Source organism: Camellia sinensis, chromosome 6 (assembly GCF_055761805.1).
Source record: "Camellia sinensis isolate YWXY chromosome 6, ASM5576180v1, whole genome shotgun sequence".
Lineage (NCBI taxonomy): Eukaryota > Viridiplantae > Streptophyta > Magnoliopsida > Ericales > Theaceae > Camellia > Camellia sinensis.
In genome coordinates this window covers 187,308,387-187,334,213 of record NC_138966.1, presented here as the reverse complement: position 1 = coordinate 187,334,213, position 25,827 = coordinate 187,308,387, and the positions used below count along the sequence as shown (strand labels likewise).

General features: G+C 34.1%; 2 protein-coding genes across 3 annotated transcripts; both read left to right on the top strand.

Annotated features, from left to right (window-relative positions):
* The first annotated feature begins 373 nt into the window (after window positions 1-373).
* On the top strand, window positions 374-5,858 carry LOC114316166 (imidazoleglycerol-phosphate dehydratase, chloroplastic). 2 transcript variants are annotated; one of them, XM_028262823.2, is made up of 9 exons: window positions 374-811; window positions 902-1,026; window positions 1,514-1,618; window positions 1,984-2,076; window positions 2,719-2,793; window positions 3,959-4,021; window positions 4,352-4,461; window positions 5,266-5,337; window positions 5,421-5,858. In XM_028262823.2, the coding sequence occupies exons 1-8, from the start codon at window positions 505-507 to the stop codon at window positions 5,291-5,293; spliced, it is 906 nt and encodes a 301-aa protein (XP_028118624.2). In that variant the 5' UTR covers window positions 374-504; the 3' UTR covers window positions 5,294-5,337; window positions 5,421-5,858. The 2 variants fall into 2 exon arrangements, 1 of the variants encoding a protein (XP_028118624.2); XR_014331349.1 differs by having other exon boundaries at window positions 448-811; window positions 2,719-3,531.
* Window positions 5,859-6,642: 784 nt separating this feature from the next.
* Window positions 6,643-18,539, top strand: LOC114303988 (uncharacterized). The gene is made up of 3 exons (XM_082872842.1): window positions 6,643-7,994; window positions 13,314-13,621; window positions 17,980-18,539. The coding sequence occupies exons 1-3, from the start codon at window positions 6,916-6,918 to the stop codon at window positions 18,333-18,335; spliced, it is 1,743 nt and encodes a 580-aa protein (XP_082728968.1). The 5' UTR covers window positions 6,643-6,915; the 3' UTR covers window positions 18,336-18,539.
* The last annotated feature ends 7,288 nt before the right edge of the window (window positions 18,540-25,827 follow it).

Genomic DNA, 25,827 nt, shown 5'->3' with positions numbered 1-25,827 from the left:
TTAAAAGAGAAAAGAAAAGAGATGAAATAATTATGATTTCTCTCTTTATTTTGGATAAGTAAGAAATAAAAGAAAAGAAATAATTGTGATTTATCTCCTTCTTGTTTGGTTAGATTTCATAAGAGAAAAGAAAAGAAACTATTTTATGTTATATTACCAAAATAACCTTTTGTTGGATATGAAAAGCCCTTAAGGACATGGATGTCAATTATTTTATTTCTTTTATTTTTATAAGGACAAAATTGATATTACGAAAATATAACAATCGGTTGGTTTCTTTCCTCTCACAATCTCTTCGCCTTTGGAAAAATTAGAAATAAAAATTATAAAAGAAATGAGTTTCTCTCCATTTCTTTTCATTTCTTTCATTTTCTCTGCACTTAAATTATCAAAACAAGTAAGAACAATACATCAGTCTTCATTTTTTTTTTTTTTTCTTTCCAAATCACTTAATCCAAACACGGTGTAAAAATTTTAATGGATAATTAAGGGGGAAATTTGCATATGATCAAAATTAACTGTCAATTGTTTTGCATCTCTCCCTCTTTCTCCGATCCGATGGAGCTTTCCGTCTCTTCTCATCTCCTCAACTCTTCTTCTTCTTCGTCTCAGTTACCGAAAACTAGGGTTAGGGTTTCACACAACACTCTCACCCCATTCGGCTTCCAACAACAACAACAACAACAACCACTGTCCTCTACACATCTCCGCCGCAGCCTCAGTCCAATGGACGCTCACCGGAGAACAATCACTCGCGCCTCTATCGTCCAAGACAATGGCTCTCCGCCAACGCCCTCACCAATTAACATCGGTACAATCCCTAATTCATTTCTCTTCAATTCGATCCCAACTTAAAGGCTTTCAAAATTCCAATTTGTTTTTTTCCCCCCACTTTTTGTAGGTGCTCGAATCGGAGAGGTGAAGAGGGTTACGAAAGAGACCAACGTGTCGGTGAGAATAAACTTGGATGGTTCGGGTGTCGCTGACAGCAGTACTGGGATTCCATTTCTTGATCATATGCTTGATGTTAGTGTTCCTTTTGTTTTGATGATTAATTTATAATAATAATATATAAAAAAATTCTTTTCACTGTTTTTCAGCAGAAAGACGTAATTTTGATGCAATTTAAGTGAATGAACAATTTAAATTGTACTAAACTATAAAATCCATTAGGATAATTGGAAAATTATGCTATGTTTGGTTGCTGAGAAAGTGTAGTGAGTGGATAAAAACAGTAATATTTCAAATCTTACATTGCGCATTTCTCATTATGGAACTGAGAAAGAAGAAAAACCTTCATCCAGGGGAGCTCACCCAAAGATTTGATTTATGTCCAAGTTTTGATTTGTGGAACCAAAAAATATACTTACTATGTAACTTTTCTTTTTCTTTTTTTCATGGAAAACAGCTGAAGAGTGATGTATTCTTTGCCTTTTTTTCCCCTTTTTTGATGCTTTACTTACTGCTGTATATTTTGAATCTGATTTTTTTTTTCTCGTTATGTTTATATCAGCAACTTGCTTCACATGGACTATTTGACGTGCATGTGAAGGCTACTGGTGATATTCATATTGATGATCATCACACGAATGAAGATGTTGCCCTTGCCATTGGAACGGTAACCTCCTAAATGCATTCATTCACTAGATTATTGTTTATCCTTTAGTGGGTTAGGGCGTGAAACATCGTGTTTTTCATGCCATTTGTACCAAGTTCCTTTATAAAAGAATGTGTCATATTTCTGTATAAAGGATTATCTTATACCTAGGGTTTCAGTATTTGCCTTGGTGCTATTCCATATCATTCAATTTGGTAATGCCGCTGTTTTGATGTTTTGGACTGTATGTGTATATAATATACTATGTAGAAACATAGAAATTGGTTCATTTCCACAGGGGATCTAAACTATACCATCTTGCTCTAGTAACTTTACATGCATATTCATGAGTTTGGGTCTTGAAACTTACTTACTGGTTCATGCAGGCTTTGCTGCAGGCACTTGGTGACAGAAAAGGAATTAACCGTTTTGGTGACTTCTCAGCTCCACTTGATGAAGCACTAACACATGTGGCACTGGTATGTTTCCAGTGTATATGGAATTGCTTTAGTATAAAGGCATTTCTATTAGTAACCTGTGATATCACACAAGGGTCCATTTGTTGTTATGTTGTGGTGGCTTGGAAGCAATTCTTGTTCCAAAGTACTTTAGCTTAGTGTATGCTTGGTAAGTTGGTAACACATTAAGTACTTTGAGATGACAAGGGTTAAACTCTTTTCTTGGTTACATGTTATGTTGTTTCTATAGAAGTTCCTATCAAAAAATACGTTTACTGGAAGCCACTCCTCCTGGAGGCACGCGCAAACAATCACACTAGTTTAAACATGGTAAAAATGTCCATCAAGTAAAAACAATTTCAAACAGGATTTTGGAGGTTGAAATTCTAAGATGGGACTCGTCATTACAAGAGTTCTAAAAACAGGACTTTTAGGTAAGTAAACCCTTTTTTAGGCATTTTGTACAAGCCTTGGGGAATTCACAGATATGTCGTGTTTGAAATTTTGTACACATGATATGGAGGATATGTAACTAGCACACAACTTACTAGAACCAAAAGTTTTCCATCATAACATGACAGAAAAAGTACATGCATGTTATTTGTTCTTTTTTATAAGTGCATTTGTTTATTCTTATTTAAACTTTTTTTGTGTGTTGTCTAGGATTTATCTGGACGGCCACATTTAAGTTATGATTTACGCATACCTACCCAGAGAGTTGGAACTTATGATACACAGGTAGTCGCTATTTCTTTCTTTTTAACTCAGCATCTACAATTTGTTGCTCCATTTTTTTCTGATTCCTTTAGAGTAAGTGAAACGTGTCTGCATGCTGAGTCTGTGATATATTGATTCTGATAATAATTAACTTCGGTGAATTGTATCTGTTGTTGTCCTAGCACTAACCATTTCATAGCCTGAAAAAAGAACGCTACACTTGGTTTTGAACCCTATGTATGAAAATGCATTGCTTCTAGAGTCTTTTCCTATATTTTGATGTTTTTTTTCTTAGATACAAATAATGAGCTGAAACTTAAAGGGTTTGAAAATGCTATTGAACAAGTTAGGAAAACCAAATAATAACTAAACATAGGGTTTAATATTTCTATAGAACAAGTTAGGAAAACAATATAAATATCTAGGTTATCACCTTCTGAGTGATTTTAATGTCTCTTCAAGTATACCATATTGGCTCATTCTAATTACTGCATCAATGTATATTTAGACATGTTAAAATTGATCGAAATTCTCAGTAGGATTGGCCGACCCAATTGCATCACGGTCTGTTAACTAATGCAAACCTTGCTCTGAAATGGATGTCAGTGAATAATATGCTTACTTAGTTGACTAAAATAATATCAAATGGAATATCTACCATTTCCTCCTGTTGCTTGTTTTGCCCAGCATCATATTGGAAACTTCAGTGGCTGAAAATGATTTATCCGTGGAGACTATAGTGTGCAATTAGGTTGCCAGGTATCCCTGATCCTTGTGTACAGTTCCATTAGTTGTGCCCATGCCTGTAATTTTGAGTGAATAACTCGCCCCTTTTCCAAATGCTTTTTTATCTGTTATTTTATATAATTAAGGGTGAAATAGTAAGTTTCTGGATTATGTAATCTGAAAACACACATTACCTTAAAACATTCTGTCTTATATTTTCATAATAGAGGTTGTCTTGAAATCCTTATATATAAACGAGAATGTGTCTATTGAAATCTATATTTGAACGATTATGAATCTATTGAAATCCTTGTGAATGATTTTGTGTTTACATACATAAAGCACTGATGAATATGGCAAATTTAGGATAATCTTAGCCGTATCATTTGAATTCTACTGCTTTGTTTGAGAGAATCTCACCAATGAATTCACTGATATATTTGTGGGACTTGTTGTACAGCTGGTGGAGCACTTCTTCCAGTCTTTGGTCAATACTTCTGGTATGACACTTCACATTCGCCAGGTAATAATACTCAGAGTTTCTTGGCCTTCAGCCTTAATAAATCTTTGTTTGTTGATGATCAAAAAAAAAAAAAAAGAAGTTTCTTGTGCTTAAATTAGTGAATGTTAATATTTGTTTGCTGGTGACAATGATCCAAATTTTTTTCTTTCCTTTAGGAAGAATCTTAACTTCATCTAGAAACACATACAAATACATACATATCTTCTTTATGCTCACAGAACTAGACGTTGCTTTCAATCTGATGTGGCTGCAGTTCAGTTTAATATTCTAGTTTTTTTTACTTTAGTTAATTATGGCATGGAATAATATCTTCATTTCTGTCAAAAACAGCTTGCTGGGAAAAATTCTCACCATATAATTGAGGCAACCTTCAAGGCTTTTGCAAGAGCACTTCGACAAGCAACAGAATATGACCTACGTCGTCATGGGACTGTGCCAAGGTTTGTGATCATTTTTTAAGGTGACTGCATGATTTGGACACCTAAGGTCTCAAACAAACAATTAATCCCAATACATTTCTATCTCTTCAAAATAGCCAGTGTAGAAGTTTTGAGTGTTCTATGACTATAGTAGCTTTGTTATGAACACGCTTTTTGTCTTTCTTTTTTAATCTTAATTAATTTGTTTCGCAAGCTATTGCCTACCAGTTTCACACTTTATTTTTTCATATAGATAATTTTATGAATGAGGATGTTATTTGGCATTTGTGTTCCATGTTTCTTTGTTTGAAATTGAATTGCCATATTCCAAGTTTTTAAGTCATTGTTGACACCAACCCTTTTGTTACAGGGGTGTTTGGCAAGGGCTATTTTTTGGCTAAAATTTATAAAAAGATAAAATAGGCTAAAATAGCCAATAAAACAAAATGTTACATCAAATTCATAATCATTTCATTTTTTTCTCACAAACATCACATCTAACTACAAAAAAAATCCAACTATCTTCCAAAACACAAAAATTTTAGCCTACTAAAATAGTCAAAAACTAAAATAGTCTACTAAAAATAGCAACTTTCCAAACACCCACGTAGTATTTTGAGCATGTATGCAACCAAATAGGTAGCTTATTGGTACTATAAGGAATCAAAATTATTATAGATTTGCTTGATCAAGAAAGCATCAAGTTCAACTAATTCTGTTCCTCTGTCAATTTAACTCGGCATAATGCCAAAAGCCCATGAACCCTCATAATCAAATATATGAACATATTATTCTAAATGTTTACGCCACTTTGTCTGAATGCAGCTCAAAAGGGGTTCTGTCGCGTACTTGATACTCTTAGATCATCAGACAAAGGTGGATCATTATAACCAGAAGGTAGCACACATGAACCTCCCCATTTTAATTATTTAAAACATACTACTTTGAGATTCATTCTTATAATTTCCCATATTTTGCAGCTAAAATTATTCATCAGAACAGTGCCATTACGATACTGCAAAAATGAATTAATGTGATGCTATATATGCTGTTCTGGTGATGGATGTTCAAGGCGTTGAAACTTGGAGGCAGTCAATGCTCGTGTATTCAATTTATGCACACTTGGAAACAAGAAGTTACGCGTGTCATTAACAATAAAACATTTGTAAAATTATGTTAAATGTGGAGCTCTTCATTTGCTAGTTGTTTGTTGTTCAGAAACCAATGACCACTATGTTAGGACTTGTGATGTTGCAACATTTCTTGAAAGCAGTGCATTTTCTGCAGATTCCACCAAGTTGTGTTTCTCTTAGAACAATAGAAATAACATAGGTGAACTCATTTACATTTTGTTTTGAATGGTATACCTTATCAAAACCTGCAGTTCGAATCAATGGAAGCTTAATTGTGTTTGTGTATGTATTTTTATTTTATTTTATTTTTTGTGTTAAATTTTCAATCTTTCCAAACATTGCAACTTGGTTTCATGATGTACACGCAGCATTCGAGTAGAAGTATCTACCCCATTATGATCTAACAAACCCACGCACTTTTAAAAATCAGTCTATTTTGTTAAAATCAATTTACACGGTTAAAAATCTATGGCCTGTACAAATCAATAACAATCTGTATGAATCAGTCTATGAATCTATATAACCTAAATAAGCATTTATTTTATATAGTATTAGTTTAGGTTTGTATGACTTGTATTATAGTTTTGAAAGAGTAAATGTTGTTCAAATAACAAATGTTATAAATTTAGTTTTTAGGGATTTACTTAGAAGTTTTAATAGGTAAGTTTATTACCCAATAGGTTTTGTGAGAATTAATGATATTTTTTATTAAATACTATTAAAAAATGTCATTAATTGTTAATTTTCATCGATAATTTGAAAATTGTCACAAGAAATATTATTAATTATAAGTTTTAGTGACAGTTTAAAAAATTATCATAAAAAAGTTACTAATCTTTAATTTTTAGTGACAATTTAAAAAATTTGTTACAGTAAAACGTCACTAATTATATATTTTAGCAATAATTTATAAAGATTATAACTAAAAAAAGCGTTAATTATTAATTTTTAACAATATATATAAAAAGATCCTCACAAAAAAGTTATTATTTATTTTTAATATAATTTAATAAAAATTAAATCTAATTATTAGAATCTATCATAGTTTTATTGAAATGAATCTTTTATGTTGCTTTAACACAACGGTTGAGAATAATTTGTAATTTTTTTTTTAAATAAAATAATTGACTCCACTCTTTTTTTTCATGGCTCCTATATATTCTCTCCTCTTCTGAGGTCTCAGCTTTTTAGCATCTGATTCTCTCAAATCCGGTCATACTTACTCCTACATAAAACATATATATATATATATATATATATTGACACATCATATGCATTGAAAGTGCATCGCAGGTTCGATTTTTGGAACCCTAGCTCCCCCAAACCCACACACAGATCGAAAATGGCCGGTGGCAAAAATCCCAAGGGCTCATCCCACAAGCCCTCTTCTTCCTCCTCCCACCACCTCAAGTCCCGCTGGGAGTCCGGCAACAACCCTCCCTCCGACAAAAAACCCTCCTCCTCCGCCGCCGGAGACTCCAAGGCACCACCACCGCCACCCAAACCCTCCTCAAACCAGGCCACCCCAAAATCCGCTCCCACCCCCAGCCCTAGCCACTCAAAACCACCCACCGACCCGACCCATCAATCCGGCCCCGGCCCCACCCATCCCGGAGCTCCGCCGTCTTTCCCCGACGGTATCGGCCCTCCTCCGCCTCCTGCTTACGGGTTTCACATGCTGGAGCGGAGGTCGTTTGTTCTCGCCGATGGTAGTGTCAGATCGTACTTCGCTCTGCCGCCGGACTATCAGGATTTTACTCCACCGCCGCCTCGACCGGTGATGCCTCATGGCGGTCCGGAATTAGGGTTAGGGTTTGGTAAGCGGTTCCCTCCTCTGGGTCCCATGAGCCCTGAATTTCGGGACCGTGAAGATCTGTTCATGCGTGATCGGAACCGGGATTACTGGAATTCGCTAGGGCTTGATGGGCGTGGTGGTGGACCAATGCCGCATCCGGAGAATTCACTGAAGAGGAAGGGTGGGGATGAGGGAGAAAGGGGGTGGAAAGATGAGAGAGAAGGAAAAGATGGGAACGATGAATTTGCTAGACAAAGGCAGCAGCTTTTACAATATGGGAATGCGGGTTTGAATCCAAATGGATATCCGATTGGTTTTGGGGAGAGGGGTGAGTTTGTAGCGGGAACTAGCAATCCCTATCCTCGGGATGTGGCGGATGTAGGTAGAGGTGATGAATTGAGGGCGTTGAAGTATATGAGAGTTGGTGGGGGTTATGAGAATTTTCAGGGTAGGCAAGCTGGTATTGGGGGTGACAATGTGAGTCATAAGCATAATAATGTTGATCAAAGTGCCTTGAAAAAGGCATTTTTGCATTTTGTGAAGTTGATTAATGAGAATGTGAGTCAGAAGAAGAATTATTTGGAAAATGGGAAGCAGGCGCCTCTTCAGTGCGTCGCCTGCGGCAGGTTTGATAAAAACTGTGCCAAACTCGCTTCTTTCTTTTGTTACGAAAAATATGTTGCTGTGGAGATGCTTACACTAATTTTGTGCTTAGAACCTTTATTAGATGGTCATACCCACTAAGGTATGCATTATCAGATGTTATTTTGTGTGTAGGTCTTAGGCACCGGTCAAAGTTGTTGGAGTTACCCATTTTCTTTTCTTCGATTCGTTGAGTGCAAAGTCGAGTGCCGGTATGACCTGGCATGTCTCGACATTGGTGCTTGTACTCTTTTTTGTTGCAACCTCTAGTGAACTAGGGCTGGGCTATCTCTTTATTTGTTTGTTGGGCATTGCTGTTGAGTTGCATTTGATTGTACATTCATCTCCTGTTCCTATAACATAGAATTCTTGATGTGGTCATGTAACATAAAATAAAAAATCTAGGGAGTGGGGGAGTTTTTTGCTGTCTTTATAAGCTTGGCTTGTTCAGAAGCTTTTGAATGATATTCCTTGACACTCTTCAAGTCGGTTACTTTGTTTTTGATAAGTGAATAAGTTAAATTAAGGAAGGCACCAAGAGCGCACCACCAAGAAAAATCAAGTTGGTTAGATATTTAATCTTTCATGAAGTTAATTGATCCTTGTAATTGGAAAGTAATAAGGGTGCCTCATTTAATTTTTCTAGTGAACATTGCCTTACCCTGTAAGATAATATGATTAGAAAATGAGCTTTTCTTTTTCTTTTTTCTTTCTTTTGGTTACGCACCATCATCGTAACTCTACAACTTTATGAAATTGTTCTACATGTTAGGGGCAAAAGAGTTAATTGGAACTAGCATTGCCTTTAGCTGTGTAATTTTGTTAACCGGTGGTCCAGGTTAACTACTACTATGTATTTTCAGTTATATTGTTATCGCGTAGTTCATCTCGTAATACCTATTTTATCCAAATTTTCTATTTTCTCGATTGTTTCAAGTATAGTGATGATATTTTAATTTTATTAATATTGGACTTGGAAATGACAGAGGCTTTATTGTGCCTGCTTCAATGCTCTGATTTCATGTTGGGTAAATGAGTGGCTCTTCATCCATATTGGGAAATTTTTATGGTAAAGGCAAATCAATGGCTGGCCAATTTCAGTTCTTTGATGGAAGTGGGTTATTAAGCATATTTATATCCATATCTCAATTGTGAATCGTGGATTATGAAATATGTTAAAAAAACTAAATTAGTTGATTGTTCTCCGAATTGATTCGTTGTGTCATAATGTTTTTTGCGTTGTATGTGATTGTCTTAGCTATGGTTAAAGGCTTTGACAATTTTCGACTGATGCATGGACTTCCTCTAGTTCATTGTTTGTAAGAAGTTATAAGTCCTTGTAGAGTTTCTTGTGTTTTCAGTGTGGCTTAATGATTTCAGATTTTTTATTTTGCGAGCAGAGTGTGCAGACTTTTTACTGAATTATATCAAGCCATAGGTAGTGATGTAGGATTTAGTCTGGTGTTGAACTATGTCATTCATCATGATGGATCTGGTACATAAGGTGTGGTGGTACCAGTAAGTTTGTCACTGATACTGGCTTATAATGTATTCAACCATGAAGCATGCTTGGAGCTAGTACCAATAATCATACTAATGCTGTTTTTGGAATATTTTGCCCAGAGCTTTCCCTGAGGTTTGATAAATTGATGATTGCCTGCAAAAGGCTAAAACATTATTTTTAAATGCTATGAATGTTAATGAGCTTACATATTTTGAGGTACTTTTCCTTTTTTAAAATTTTTTTTTTTTATTCTTAAATTCTTCTCATTGCATTATGTATTATATTTGGAAATTTGCATAGTGGAACCATCTCTCTCCCTCCTGCTTCGATGAGTAATTTTCTTGATTTAGATTTTCTTAGCTTACTTTTGTTAATTTTATCCAGTTGTGATTCACTAGGGCGTATAATGTTTCTGTTTAGGCCCAGCCGCTCTGGTGTGGAGTAGTGTTGGCATTCCCTGGGTGATGATTTCCGGGGTGATGATTTCCTGGTTGATTTTTGCCAGTTCTGGATATATTTAGAATTTTTTGCACAGTTCTATTTTTAATCTTGCAGGCTATTGGAAAGGTACATATAGGATTTATTAGTTATAACTGTACCTTTTCTAACATTGCAGGCTATTGGAATGGGGGTTGTTCCTTTTTGTTTGCTAATCTATGATGCATATTGGTTTTGATTCTTGTTTGATCCTTATAGTTTCAAAAACCTGTGGATATGATATTTTGGATGAGTATGATAATGTTTTGTGTTCAGTGGTTAAAATCGGCGTATTATTCTTGGTGTCGTGGGTTTGAACTTGAGGGCGGTCACTTTGTGCAAATATTGCCAAGGTTAGGTTTGTACCCAATCTACCTCTCCCAAACCCAATCCAGTGGAACTAATGGGCTGTACTTTTGAGTATGATAACAGTTTTGTTTTGTTAAAGAAGAAATAGACCATTCGAAAAGGTTAAAGTTTGCCCCTTTTTTTCTTTTTTGGTGCATTTGATGGGAAAGAAATGAACTTTCTTCTAAAAATGTTGAGGAGTTGGTATGTGTATTGAAAAGTAATTTTTTCAGTCTCCATCACCCAAGAATTTTTAAGAACTTCTATTATATTATTTGGATATAAATACATTGGGGCTTACATTTTCTTGTATGCACATGTGCTTGGGGTATACTCCCTTGGTGCAATATTTGGGCTTCTTTCTTATATTTTATTTATTTATTATTATTTTGAGAATTTGTGCTAGACTGAAAATAGCTTAAATAAGATAATAAAAAAAATGTTGTGGGAGGAATGATTTGAATGTCTGCTTTCTTTTTTATTATCAACTTTTAACTTGAAGAAAGCTGCACCAAACAAGGGCATTGCATATATTAAATATTTTATGGAGTAGCCAAAATCAAGTCTCTTTGTAGTTTTTGATCCCATTCTTATTGTTTTGATTAAATTCTTTAATGAAAAGAATGCCTTTGTGGACAGAAATGGCATGCACTGGTGGCAATGCCTGTGTTGTCTGAAATAAGTTTCAAGTTCAATCTTTTCTTTTCAAATGGCCTATTTTTCAGCCCTTGAAAAGCGAAAATGCAAATCCATCCAATGGTCTTGGTTCCTTTATCAGGGTTCTGTGAATATGTGGTGAATCTGCTCCAGGTTCATTGAATTGTGTATTAGAGTGCATTCTTCTGCCATCCTAGGGCTCCAGACTATAACTTTCACCTGTTTTTGTCAGTGTACAACAGGACTTCTTAGGTGGGATTTCTACATTTTCTCCCACTGCTTTGTTCACATACATTTTGGGCCCTTGTTATTCAAGTGTTCATTCCCCAAGTCTCTTTTCACTTGTGTTGTTGGCGATCCTTCTGAATATGTTTAAGTGATATGAGCAGCTTTGTTTCCTCTATCACTTGATGTACCAATCAATGCTCAAATTCCACCATTCTAGAAATTTTCACAATATTGTTCTTCTCTGAATGAATTTGGTTCTTCCTTACAAATTTTTTTTGGTTAATATTTGAGCTTTATTACTCTTTTTTTATTTATTTATTCAAATTACTATTTGGGTATAAGTAATGCAGGTACTTATTTTGGGTTGGGACTTGGGTTTGCATTTTTTGCGGGAATGATTTTGTAGTAAGCCAGCCAGATGATTAGTATAGGTGTTCTTATCAGGATATTTTGTTGCCAACTTGTCCTGAGATGTTGAAGCCCCTGGTAGTTATCTATGCTTGATGCTGGTTATTCATGCTATTGAGGTTTAATTTTAATGTTTAGTTTTAAGGTTGATAATATTCTAGTTTCTTTACGCAGAAGGTTGTGCAAGTACTCTGTTGTCTTTTAATTTTAGAGAAGACTAGCACTAGTATTTATTTATTTATTCTATGAAGTGGATAGCTTCTTTTAGCACTGCTACATCTTGTCCTTGCCAAACCTTGCTTTAGCCCTAGCCTTGTGCACTATGTCGTCCTTCTTTAAAATTGATAGCTTTAATTTGCGCTCAAAGATTTGTTTGGATGAAACAAATAGTTTTGGAAAATCATCCCTTGCTTGGAGAGAATGTGTCATTGGACACTGTCATATATGTTAATATGTTTGATTGTTATATTACTCTTCTAACTGTAAGTTTGAGTGTGTGCTTCAATCTTGTTTGATGAAACCATAGGCTTCTTGGTGGTGTAATATATGCATGCATGGATTTATTTGCTTGTTTTTCAGTTTTGGTGAAGTTTTAGCCTTTTAAGCCCCCTCCTCATCCTCCTCCTCCTCTCTCTCTCTCTCTCTCTCTCTCTCTCTGTTGCTGTAGTTTGTGGCGATATGTTAGACCAAGTTATACCCTGATATCATCTATAGTAATTGACCTTTTAAGGCATTTTGTGGTTTGAGTCAATTTGCTGAGTTAAGCTCGTTCGGTTATCATGAATTGCCATAATGTTTGTGTCCAGTAGCTTCGGGTTCTACTTATTGTGTACTCTGCTGCTGATTTTGTTGTTTAATAGAAGGCTATTATTTTTCCCTTTGTGGATTTGTTTTTCTCTTCATTTTCTTGTCCCAGTACCAGTAGTAGTTTCATCAAAACTTTAGGTATATCAAAAAGCATGAAATGCTTTATAATAAATTGTTCAATTATTTATAGTTGTTTGAATGGCAGTAACGGTAGTTGTTTTCCTGATGAATTTGGAATAGTCCTTTTAGAGTTATATGGCAGTTTGTGGTTGCTTTGTTTTTGGCTGCTTTTACTATCAACCTCTTCTGTGGGAGGAGGCCAGAACGACTGTGTGGTTTTGTGATGAAATGGCTTGATAAGCTTGATTGTTTTTAGTGAGTTCGTATAAACCAAACCACACTAAGCCTCGTGTCCCAATCAAGTGAATTTGTAATTTTTTAATTGAATCGATTCATTTGAATTCTCAGCCATAAATCTGGAAGGCACATAATTTGTTCCAGTAGTCTGTAATTGTATTAGAATATGGGGACATCCCCTCATTAGATATTTAACAGACTAGATGTCATTTTTGAAAGTATACATTGTTTGTTATGTGCATTGTGCAATAAAGATAATTACATTGCAAAAAGGCATAAGGTGTTGTTTTAGATATTGTTTACAACTTCAGACATGCCTTTGCTGATGCTTGCTATGCAGTCAAGTATTGATTGTGCTGATAGACAATAATTTCTGTCCTATGTACAAATGCCTTACTTTTTCTTTGAACTGTTGAATGATTTTTTTTGTTGCATTGGTACTTTATTTTGTAAACTTGTAGTGGTCTCTGAGATATATATCTGAATTACACGACACCGTTTATATGTAAAATTACAGGTCTTCTAAAGAATTTCCAGATATGCATGGTCTTATCATGCACACATACAACTCAGATAGAGGCGACTTGCTTGTGGATCACTTGGGCTTACACAAAGCTTTGTGTGTTCTTATGGGATGGAACTATTCAAAACCTCCTGATAATTTGAAGGCATATCAGTCATTATCTGCAGATGAAGCAGCAGTGAACCAAGAGGATCTGATTATGTGGCCACCCGTGGTGATCATTCATAATACAAGTACAGGAAAAGGTAGAGAAGGGCGTGTGGAAGGTTTGGGAAACAAAGCAATGGATAGTAAACTTAGAGGTATTGTGTGCCCTTTTGTTCTGTATCATCTTTCATGCTATTTATTGATAAGATGTCCTTCTGGGATTTTTTCATTTGGCCATGGTAATCCCATGCATTGGTCCCATGTTAGTCATCATGCCCCACTCAATAGGTATTAGGGAGTTCTTTGATATTGCTATGGTGCAATACATTTTGTAGACTATTGTCAGTAACCCTGTGAATAATTCATACTCCGTGAAATTTGTTTTGATTTCAGATAATCTCATCGTAGGGTCTTTATTTGGCAAAGTAACTACAATATCCTTATTAGGCTGAAGTTCTCCCTCATTATATGGCTCTTTCTTATATTTCTTATTTCTTTTTTTCATGCGTGTTGTTTTCCATTCTTCGTATGTTGTTTCACCACCAATAACCTAGTCTCTGCTTGTCATGGTAGTCTCGTCTATGTGGCATGCTTGCTACTACCTTTTGGCCCTTGTACTCTTTCTTGTTAGTTCACTGAATCTGTTTGTTCTTAGGCATATTTTCTGTCCACTTGTGTGTTCTTGTTGTACATTTTTTACAACCCAAGTTTATTGGGACTGGCGATTCCTGATGTTATGTAAGACTTTCTTAGTGATGGTACTTGTCCAAAAAATAAATTGAAGAATTCTCTTAGTGATGCTACTTGTGGCATGCAGGTTTGTTTTCCATCCTTCCTCGCATGCCCCTTAATATATTTTGCGAACTTAGTTTAGATGTCCGAATTTCGCTTGAAATTACTCCTAATTCACTAGCGTGGTCCACGCAGTCCATTGTATTAATTATCAAGGGCCATTATTCATGGTTCACCAACAAAGGATTTATAAAAATTTATTTCTAGGCCTCTTGAACAGTTATGACATTCTATTCCTCTAAAAACACAGGTGCATCAGGTTCATTGGCATCCTTTCTATGGAGTGTGCAGTGTTCATGATAAGCCAAACATTTCCTTCCTTGAAATACTTAGTGAAATGAGTAGGTTTGGATGCCTTGGTTTTATTTGCTAGACTGTGATCTTGTTCGACATGGGAGATGGTTTCATCAATCACTGCCATTGGTGATGAATAAGAGTGTTTAGTGTTTGTGCCTTTTAACAGTGATTGAGGACTTTACTATAGCAAGTGACTGGGCCATTCAGCAATATAGTTTCATTATTATCTCTGTAACTGTTTTTGCTGTTTAGCTCTATGTTTGATAGAGTGATCTAATGCTTGCTTTGCGCCCTCTTTTTATCCTTTTTTAATTTGGTAAAGATTAATTGTTTACCCCAGAAAAATTGTGCCAAGCCAATCATCACAATGTTCACCCTATAGTATGGAGAAATTTCTAGTGATTTATTTGTTTTGTTTTTGTCTTAGTATTAATTTTTAGTATTTTAAATAATATTACTGTATATTTGTTTTTTCTTCTTCATCCTATTTTTTAAATATTAGCCATAGAATTCAAATGCTAAAACAATTAGTTAGTATTTATGATGTATCTATAAGTTTCAAGGTTTTGTAAGGCCTATGAAGAGGCCCATTGGTGATAAAAATGTAATGGCCTTTGGATAAGAGTGGAAAATGAAAAATATTTGGAAGTGCTCTCTCTCTCTCTCTCCCCTTGTGTGATTAGAAAAAATCAGAATGCTTTATCTGGCTGTAATGTGTTCAAAGCAGTTCTCACCAGAGCGAGGCTATGTTAATTTGAAGCAAAGTCTGTATTTCCCTCTCCATTATTCTACATCTACTTAGGACTGTTGCTTTGTTGTTGAAGCCTTAGAGGTCCATGTTATTCCTATCTATTGCTATGCTGATTATACAATGGATCTATAGGCTGTAGTAATTGTGAATTCTTTAATCCTTGGTTGCAACTTATTATTGCGCACTAAACCTTTGGGTTGGAAAAATTGACTTTATCAACCTTATTGGGTGTGTTTTCAGCTGACAAACCAACCTTATGGGTGAGAAAGTTGCCTGCAGTGCAGCATGTTTTCTAACTTGCAGTTTAGTTGATTTGACTGCTACCCGGTTTGATGTGATTAATTCAGAAATAGTTTAGATTAGGCTGGGTTTGTTGGGCTTTTCATGTTGGGGAATAATTATAGTTCTGCTAGTTGTCAACGTATTCTTTTTATTGTAGTTGTTGACAACATTGTTTTAGAATTGTTATTATGGTTGTAGTGCATATGTTATCTTTCAAACATATCTTGGATGGGTGGTGACTTATAAAGACTTCCAGTATTGTATGATCCAAGGGAAGTGATGTATTGAGAATGGCGACATTAATGTGAATTTTAGGTCTTTTATGTTTACAATAGTTGCTAAAGGCTAAGAATTTTTAATTTAAATTTTGGTGGTGGTGGTTGGTGGGCATTGCTAAAATGGATGTGTCCCTTTTCACAAAGCTCATGTTCAAACAGAAGATGCTACCTCTTGTTTTTGACCAATGACCATTTTTAAATAATCAACATGGTGGTGGTTGATGTATATTCTGATTGAGTTTGTCTTCAAATTCTCAATTCCATCATGAGATGGGTGGCATTTTCTAAAATTCGAAGGAGAAGCAAAGTTAATTGAATATTCCCACCTTGACTGTACAATTTTGCGGCAGAACAGATGTCTATTGGTATGGTATTAGTTCCACCATCCTGTCTTCTTCTTCCCCCTAACCTCTCTTCAAGAAAGAGAACAGAAAATGTTTGATGGAAAAGGGTTATGAAGCCCCTATTTTACAATCATCTTTAATCTCCCTTCTAAGCAGAAGGTTAATCACCCAGTGGTCCATCTGTTACCATGTGCTTCCTAGCTAAGACGTTGGTTGCTTCATTACAGTCTTTGTTGCCTGGTTTATAAGTGACTTATACATGCTACTGTATGTATAGTTCATAATCATAGGTTGTGGACTTTGTGGCTTTGTGTAGGGTTTGCCACCTTGTTCTCTTGTTTATAACTTTTTTCTATCACATGGAAAAAAAAATTATAAAGCTTTGTACTCTTACACCTCTGGCTAGAGAGGGAATGTCATGAACGATAACTTGATTGTCGTTTCTTGTATTTGGCTGATGGATTTTTCTGATCTAGGTCTGATCATACCCCTCATCTTAAGGTTTCAGATCACATTTTAAGCCCAAAATAATCCTTTTGTCAATTGTAACTTCTTCCACTATCTTTGCTTTAGAAGTTATAGTATGGTTCCTAAGCATAGCTTCTGTCCCTCCACAATTGCTATTGAAAGTGATGTATTTGTTGAGTCTTGAGACTAATTTTGGATCACCTTTGAGAAGAACTTTTGTTGTTTAGATCTGTGGGAATGGAATTGCAGGAGCAAATAGCACAATTGTGTGTTGCTGAAATGTGTCAGTATGGCATTCCATCCTTTATTTAGTGCAGTCAATCAGGGCAACTCGTTTAGGTTATTCTATTTTCTTGAATTTTTACTAGTTATAGATATGGATATAGATATAGATTAAATGATTATTTCATCATTTTCTTTGGTTATTTTGTGTATTTTGAGTTATTTGTTTGTGTCTCTCAGTGGAGTTCTTGTTGTGATGCTTTGAATCACTGTAATGGAGTGCTTATCGGGAAAAAAAACATTACATCCAGTAACTATAATTTTAGGTGTGGTCAACAAATGTTTACATATTGCCAGCATGCTAGTATCTAAGAGGCAGCGTAATGTTTGAAATAATAATATCACTTACTGTAGGTTCTATGAAAGGAAACCATAGCATACCGGTTGATGGCTAATGAGCTGGTAGATGAATTTATTCGATTTCAAACTCAATAGGGTAGGTTTCTGTGCAAATTGAGTTTTGAGAACACTTAATGATTAAGTGATTGGTGTCTTTGATTGTGTGTGCTTGTGTAGAGTCCAAAAATGTCGGAGTATTCAGTGCTTGGAAGCAAAGTAGCCGGTTTGAGGCATGCAGATTTGTTATCTGCATTCTCATCTTCTATTAACATATTTTTTTCCCCCTTTATTATTAGTGGAATTTATGTTTTCACCAGTTCTAAAAATAGCTGGATGTTCTCTCTGCTTGTTTGATGGATTTTATATGGTAGAAACAGTTCGTATGCTTTCCACTTGCCCATTAGAATGTGTAGACCTGCTAGAATATTGTTTTGGACCATCTCTTGTTTGTATAATGTGTTGGATTGGCCTGGGATTTCTTCTTGACAGGATCCAAAATTGTGGATTGGTGATTTTTGGAGCTACTTTGACCCTTGGGTACCCTTTATTAGAAAAGCAAGCTTGATGAGCTGATATAATTTTGTCCCTTATCATGATATGCCTTAATGGGCTTATTGTGCCTTACATGAAATCAAGTTCTTACACAACATTTTGTATCTCTTTTATAAATGTTATTTCAGATCTTGGATTCGGGGGTGGCAAGTCGAAGTCCTTATACGGAAGAGATGGTCATCTCGGCATTACTCTAGTTAAGTTTGCTGGTGACCAATCAGGCTTGAAGGAGGCTGTGAGGCTTGCAGAATTCTTTGGGAAAGAAAACCATGGGCGAAGGAATTGGAACCACGTACAGTCCTTGGCATCAGGCAAGGATGAGGAAAATAATCCAAACCTTGTGAAGGTGGACGAGAAGACGGGAGAGAAGAAGAGAATCTTTTACGGCTATCTTGGAACCGTTGTTGATTTGGACAAGATGGACTTTGAGACGAGGAAGAAGGCTGTGATTGAGAGCAGGAGGGAGTACAAGCCAACCAAGTAGAGCCTAGTAACAAGAGAACTAGGTATTGAATTGTATCTTAAATATACTTTTGGTTTAGTATATGCAACTTTGATGTCCATTTACATGGTGGATATGAATTTGATTGAGAATGAAAGGTGGCTTAGTGTAATTTGGGTTGCAGATAACTTTTGATGTTGAACAGGTAGACAGCTTGTGCAAATGCATGTTGTGTTGTTTTGTTTCTGAGGCCATGTCTGGAATTTTGAAATTTGTCTGGTTGGTGTTCATGAAGGTTGGTTTTGGTAGTTGGGTGTCTCTAATTTCCTCTTCTTTTTTTTTCTTCTTTTTTTTTTTTGGATTTTATAGTTTTTAGACATTGATCATCTTGAAAACTTTGGCCTCGATTGGGAAGTTGGCTATTTTAGTAGGTTATTTTAGTTTTTTGCTATTTTAGTAGGTTAAAATTTTTGTATTTGGGAAGATGGTTAATTTTTTTTATAGTTAGATGTGATGTTTATGAGAGAAAAAGTAAAATTATTATGGGTTTGATATGACATTTTATCGTATTAATTATTTTAATTTATTTTATCTTTTTATAAATTTTAGTTTAAAAAATCAAAAAATCTCATGCCAAAAACAGGGCCATATGTGCAAAATATTGTTTTAAGAAAATGTTTTCGGCCAAAGCAAGAGAAGAGAAGCATTATTTGCATGAACAAGTCCTGTGACAATTTTATCACCTCTGTCACTTGGGTCTTAAGAATAAAAGTAACAAAAAAAGTCAAAGCTTTGGCACATTTTTTTGGCTTTTATGATGATTTTTAGCTTAAACATATTTGAAATTTTCGACTTTCTAATACAAAGTGATTAATTTGCTCTGATGCGTGATAATGTTAGGTAAATGCTAACGATGGATAAGGGCAAAATGAAAGCAATGCAACTTTAGATGGGCTCACTAGATTTGTAGGTGCCTTTCGGTGTTTGGTGTGTTTTTTTCAATTATATATGAAGTATGGTTGACTTTGTTGGCTTTATGAGATATATCAAAATGATAACGTCTGTTTTTTAACTCCATAAATTAGGTCTGGTTTGGGATGTAATTTTTTAATTTAAAAGTTAAAAAGTCATTAAAAATATCAAAAATTAACAATTTATATCAAAAAGTCGAAGGTTTTATTTTCTCGTTACTTTTTATACATTTTTTCGTAAAAAATTAAAAAGTCATCTTAAACATACTAATTTTTTTATATCATATTTTAGTCAAAAAAATTAAAAAATTATTAAAAAAACATATTCTCAAACAAGACTTAAAAACTTAATAAACGGCTTATTAACTCATTTTCCTATCTCTCTCTTCTTCTCCAACTATTTCCTTTTCCACCCCAACTTGCACAACCCTCTCCTCTACGCTACCTCATCGTTTTGTAAAGCATACCTTAATAATCTAACACAAAAAAAAAAGGAACAAAGATGAAGATTCAATAAAGCTAACTACCATTGCCATCCACCACTTCTTTAACCTAATATGTTAATGCCAAAAAAGGAAATTAAGCCCTAAAATTATGACACAAGTAGTTACGTGATTCGGGCAAAAGTCAAGGAAAGTTAGTGTAATTTGTGTAAAAAACTATGTTTGTAAATCAATTTTCATAACATATACCTTTCTAGTACAAAAATCCAATTTTGTTTTTGAGAAATATTGCTAAATTGATTACATTTGTAGATCATATTTTATTTATCATTTTTTGTGTCATAGGTATTTCGATTTAATGAATCCTACCATTTATGATTATTATTATGCAATCATAACTTATAAAATGGTAAACAAAACAATGTATGTATTTTTGCAAGGGTAAATTACACTTTCATGTCTAAAGTATGAATCATCTCTTACTTTGATCTCGAAAACTAACTTTTTCAAAACCATCCCAACCCCTAAACTCACCCAATCTCAAAAACTAACTTTACATGAAATTGATGGAAAACAAAATTTTTATAGTGGATATGCCTAATTTAAGGAGCAAAGAGGCTGTGAATTGAAATATGAAAACTTGTTGAAGAGAGCAGATACTTGAATGGGAATATAATTGTGGGGGGGGGGGGGGGGGGGGGGGGGGGGAGTGGTCAATTGTAGTGGGATATGAAAGTGGACAGAGGAGAAGAGAGAAGGAAAAAGTGGAAAAATTGAGTGAAAATAATGTTGTGAGATAATATTTTAATAGATGAGTTAATCAGTTCTGATTAGGAGAATTTTGTATTTTTTAATTAGATTCTTTTGTTGGGATTGAGAATTAGGCCTAATTTGGAAAGACTAAATAAGTGTATTTTTTGATTTTTTTTGTATTATGTGTAGAAAAAGTAGAGAGGAGATGTTGATTGATGTGACCCAAAAAAGATAAAAAGATGAAATAAGTGCACTTTTTCCTTTGTAGCCAAACTTGGCCTTATTCTAAAGTATCGTTCTGAAATAAATTATTTTAATATTTTTTTTGATTTTTTAAAAAAAATATACAGAAAAGTAAAGAGAATGATGTGACAACTTATAATGATTTTTTAATTTTTTTTTAATTAAAACATATAATTGTCAAACGAAACCTAAAGCAATAAAATGACTATATAAATATATATATATATATATTTTCGTCATAAAATTATAATCATAGTTAAAATTTGAACCAGAGTATAAAAGGACTTTGATAATTTAAACGTTAAAATGTGGGAATCTTTATCTAGATACTACAGTGAAAAAAAAAATCATATTTTAAAAAATAAAAGCATAATTTATCTAAATTATAATAATTTAGCTCACTTTCTACTGACTAATTGGTCTGTTTAATTTATTAAATAATGTATAATTATAATATTAATAATAAATCTAAGTGATAAATTTATCCATTAGTGTAAGGAAAAATTATTTATAAGTCTTATTTAGAAGACTTATTTGGTGTGAAGTCCTGTGAATATTCTTTTAGGATTTGAAGTTCTATTTAAATATGAATGTGTTCTATAAGGTCTTATGAGTTGTAAATGAATGATATTAGTATGCTATTATACCCCTAATTTGTTTTCATATTGTATCTTATTTTCTTATTCATCACATCACGTTTGGGAAAGCTTTTAGGAAAGACAAGTCTACAGGCAACGACCACACAAGTTTTTTCGCCTTGATCACGGGATTCCAGTGCATTTTCAAAATGTTGCTTAAATAGATATGGATATGGTCGATGATATGATGAAATTCGAAGGTTGTGTGTTGATTCTTTCGATAGATTTTGACTCCAATCAGTTGAGGGGAAAATGTTTTTTTTTTTTTTTGAAGTGTGGATTGTTCATTTTTAATAGGGTATTGACAATCTGTTACATTCATTAATAGGCACACTTTGGCCAATATTCTGATTGAATATGTATATTTAAGTTGTGATGATTGATGCGTTTTGATATGTTCTATGTGTGGGGTAGTGTATATGGGTTCAAGGGTTGGGTTGGGGTATTTGATTTTGGTTGTTAATTGGATATCAAATGTGAACCACGTCGTAGGATGACAATTGTACATTAGAACCTAAATGATCGTGTTACGATGCATGTTACATTTAGTGTGTAACGATAATTTACATACACCATGTAGCAGGTGACATTTGTGTGTTTGTTTGGTTGTATATGTGGTTGAATATGTATCGTGTCTTTGTTGTAATTAGTGTTTACATATATGTCACAGTACGTTGCGCAAAATATTAGGGATTTGTGTTTGTAATTGAATTTGGATTAAATCCCATCGCTCGATGTTGAAGTTATGCTAGGTTTGAGGTGATGATGGTTCAATACATAGGTTGGGTTGGAATGTTACATGTTACATTTAAGAGGTTACATTATTCATAATTTAACGGTGGAGTATTGTAATGTCACGTTGGGTTTAGGATGAGAAGCATATGAGAATGTCACGGTGAATTTGGGATGTTATATGTTACATTTACGTTGGGTTTGGGATGAGAAGCTTATAATAATGTCACGTTGGGTTTGAGAATATCACATTGGCTCCGTTTGTTTTCAGAGATAAAATGGAGGGGATTAATAGCGAGTGGATTAAGTAAAATTGTGTTTGTTTTGATGATAGTTGTTAGTATAGGAATTGTTAAATTATTTTTATATAAAATAATAAAAAATTACAAAAAATTAAAATTAATGTTCAAAAAAAAAAATCCCAATATGTAAAAAATAAAAAAATTTCTAATCCTCTCACTATTTTTCTAATACCACCTCCACCTCTTCCATCTCAATCCCCCTTCCAACCTCCATCTTAATCCCCATTCTCCATCCTAATCCCTTCTCCAACTGTACAAACAAACACAACACTAAATAGCCTCACCTCTATCATAATCACATTCCATCATTTATACCCCAAAACAAACAGGGGCATTGGGTTTGGGATGTGTACATGTTACATTTATCTTTTGGGTTTTTGGTAATAAGTCCCTCAATTTCAAACTTTATTTCCAAAAGGACAAGATAAAAACATTTAATTCATTAAGGACAAAGTTTATAATATTTAAAAAATATGACAATAATACCCTCAACTTCTATCATTTTCTTAAATTAGCACAACCACCTTTGTCTGCCATCACCGACCACTATCGGCCATTGTTGATCACCCCGGCCGACGACAATTTTCCAGTGATCACTATCGGTTTGCGAAAAATTTTCGGCGAGATTCTCCAGTGACAGTCAAATTTTAATCTCTTAGACAATAAAATTTTACTCTGTTAATTTGGACAGTAAAATTTACTATTTACTTTAAACATATAAATAGTGAATTTTTGTCATTGTTATCACTAACCACCACACTTACTATAATTATTACCATTATTCATATAGCTATTAAATAAGAAATCAGTTAGAACATCTTTAATAAAGTTAACAATAAAATTTTATTCTTATACTCTATAAGAGTAAAATTTTACTATTTCACTATTGAATGTATTAAAATAACATTTTTGTTTGAGATCTCAAAATCAATATTCAAACTGATATTGACCAAAAAAAAAACACTAAAATAAAAATATATACATATATAGATAGAAAGAGAAAAAAAAAATAGAGAATTAGAGAGATAGAGAGAGCACATATATTGCCTTAGATTCGGTTCAAACCAGAGTAAAATTTTACTGTCTAAAAAACAGAACATGATGAAGAGACAAAGGGGAAAAAAAAGAGAGAATATAGATTTGAGATGATAGATCTCAAATATGAGTTCATCAATCTTAGATTTGAGGTCTTTGACGCTAAGGATAACGATAGTGGTTGCCCGTGGTATAGTGACACGAATGGTGTTGATGGTTGAGATGGTGGTAGTGAAAGGGTAGAGGCAGTGGTGGTGACGAACGATGCCGGTGGTTGAAACGGTGAAGGTAATGGAAACTATGGTAGTCGTGGTAGCGGAGATGGTGATGGTGGTGGTGGTGTAAACAGTAGTGGTAGTGGTAGTGGTTGTGGAGAGAGCTCTTAGAAAGAGATGAAGAAAGAAAGAACTAAGAAAGAGATGACAAACAGATGGAAAGAAAAAGGAGAAAGATAGGGAGTGTGTGTGTGAAGGGGTAAATTTGTCACATATAATATAAATCTGAAAATTTGTATCCTTCTTACAAGATTTCTTTATTTTGGAAGAGTTTATGAGCCAAAAATTATAACTTGTCATTTTCTAAGAAAAATGTGCTCTAGAAAGGTCAAAAATTCCTTTATGTTTTGAATTTCAAATTTTCAACCATATAAATATGATCATAATCTGTGATAACATTTGATTTCTCATATATGGTATTGTCATTAATCAAGTTATTTTGAATTTCAAAAGTGTATGGAAATGCCACGTTGGGTTTGGAAATGCCACATTGAGTTGGGATTTGGGATGTTAATGTTATATTTACGTTTTGAATTTCAAATTTCTAAATTTTTCATACATAATATTATCATTTATTAAGTTATTAATTAATTAAAATTGAAGGTTGATATGTTTTAAAAAAAATCATAAAAGCTAAGATCATATCTCATTTAAGTCTTATTTATAAATAATTTATTCTTGATATAATTATAATAAATCAAATGAAAATGTGATGCAGTACACATATTACTCTAAATATTTTCTTATTTTATTTTTATTTAAAGTACACATGCGCATGTCTGGTGTCTGATCTATTGAGTCTAACCACCAGTATATATAGATGTACTGTGTGTGGATCTATCCCTATATCTATCTACCACTCCACCCAGGCCGGCAATCTCTTTACTTTATCTGACTACTGCCATGTGGCCTACACTTCATTTGGTCCCCACCACACTTTCCCCAGCTTTTCTGCTCTCTCTCTCTCTCTCTCTCTCTGCTTTCTCTTTTTTTTCCTCTTCTGATCCAACTTCGGTTTCCGGGAAAGTAACTACACCACCCCCCACCCCCCACCCCCCTCAACTATTCACATCACATTTTCTCATCATCCAAACACTCTCTTTACTACTCTCAAGTCTAATTACATCTTGTTATCTTAGAATCTTTATAGATTAACATTATTCGATTTTAAAATAAATTATGAATTGAATCGACTTTCATGGTTGAAAAAAATTGAAATAGTAATTAAATCGTTAAATTTGTAGAATCAGATCAAAATTAAACTATAGAAGTTGATTTAGATCGATTCGATTTTTAATTTTAAGATTTTTAAATAATAATAAATATGATACATATTTTATTTTATTAACAAATTAATAATAATTAATTTAATTAAATTGATTAGAATTTATCAAATTTACTATTAACACTATTATTCAAATAATTTTTATATTCTAATTTTTAGATGTAAAAATATAAAAAAAAATAATAAACAAATATGTTATTGCCTCCGTTAGGGAAGTGGGTTGGCTTTTTGATTTTTTAATTTTTTTGGCTATTTTAGCCTGGGCTAAAAAGCTTGGTTTGGGAAGAGCTTTTTGACTTTTGGTTTTTTTGACTTTTTTTTGTGAGAGAAGAGTGTAATGATTATGGGTTGGATGTGATGTTTTGTTTTTTGTGGCTAAAATAGCCTATTTTGTCTTTTGTGACTAAAATAGCCAAAAAAACCCACTTTAGTTCTTCCCAAACGGACCCATTGTCTAATACGTTTCAACATCATAATCAAAACCTTGAAATTGAGAATCAGACAGAATTCAACGATTTCATTATTTTCTAAACTATAGCTAGAGTCAAAACTAATAAAATCAAATAAAATTGAGTGGTGTTTTAGAAAAATGATAAAAAATTATTTGAAAGGGAGATTTATAATCTGGCTTTGGACCGTGGTAGAAGCCGGACAGAAGATGGCCGAGCACGTTTGGGCCGAGCTAACTTGGGCCTATTTAGAGGTGGTTTTGCTCGGTCGAAGTTGAGGACCAAGTTGGGGCTGAGCTATTTGGGCTTGTTTTCGTCCAGAATCGGTCTTGCTCGGCCGAGGGTCAAGCCCCGTGTATGGGCCGAGCTTACTTGGCCGAGATGGTCACCTGCCAACCCATGGTTCGC

Excerpts from the sequence above, each read along its gene's own strand:
- LOC114316166 (XM_028262823.2), top strand. The coding sequence starts at position 505 with ATGATCAAAATTAACTGTCAATTGTTTTGCATCTCTCCCTCTTTCTCC. Across the intron at positions 1,619-1,983 it reads TTGCCCTTGCCATTGGAACG|GCTTTGCTGCAGGCACTTGG; the intron begins GTAACCTCCTAA and ends TGGTTCATGCAG. Across the intron at positions 4,462-5,265 it reads CGTCATGGGACTGTGCCAAG|CTCAAAAGGGGTTCTGTCGC; the intron begins GTTTGTGATCAT and ends GTCTGAATGCAG.
- LOC114303988 (XM_082872842.1), top strand. The coding sequence starts at position 6,916 with ATGGCCGGTGGCAAAAATCCCAAGGGCTCATCCCACAAGCCCTCTTCT. Across the intron at positions 7,995-13,313 it reads CAGTGCGTCGCCTGCGGCAG|GTCTTCTAAAGAATTTCCAG; the intron begins GTTTGATAAAAA and ends GTAAAATTACAG. Across the intron at positions 13,622-17,979 it reads AATGGATAGTAAACTTAGAG|ATCTTGGATTCGGGGGTGGC; the intron begins GTATTGTGTGCC and ends ATGTTATTTCAG.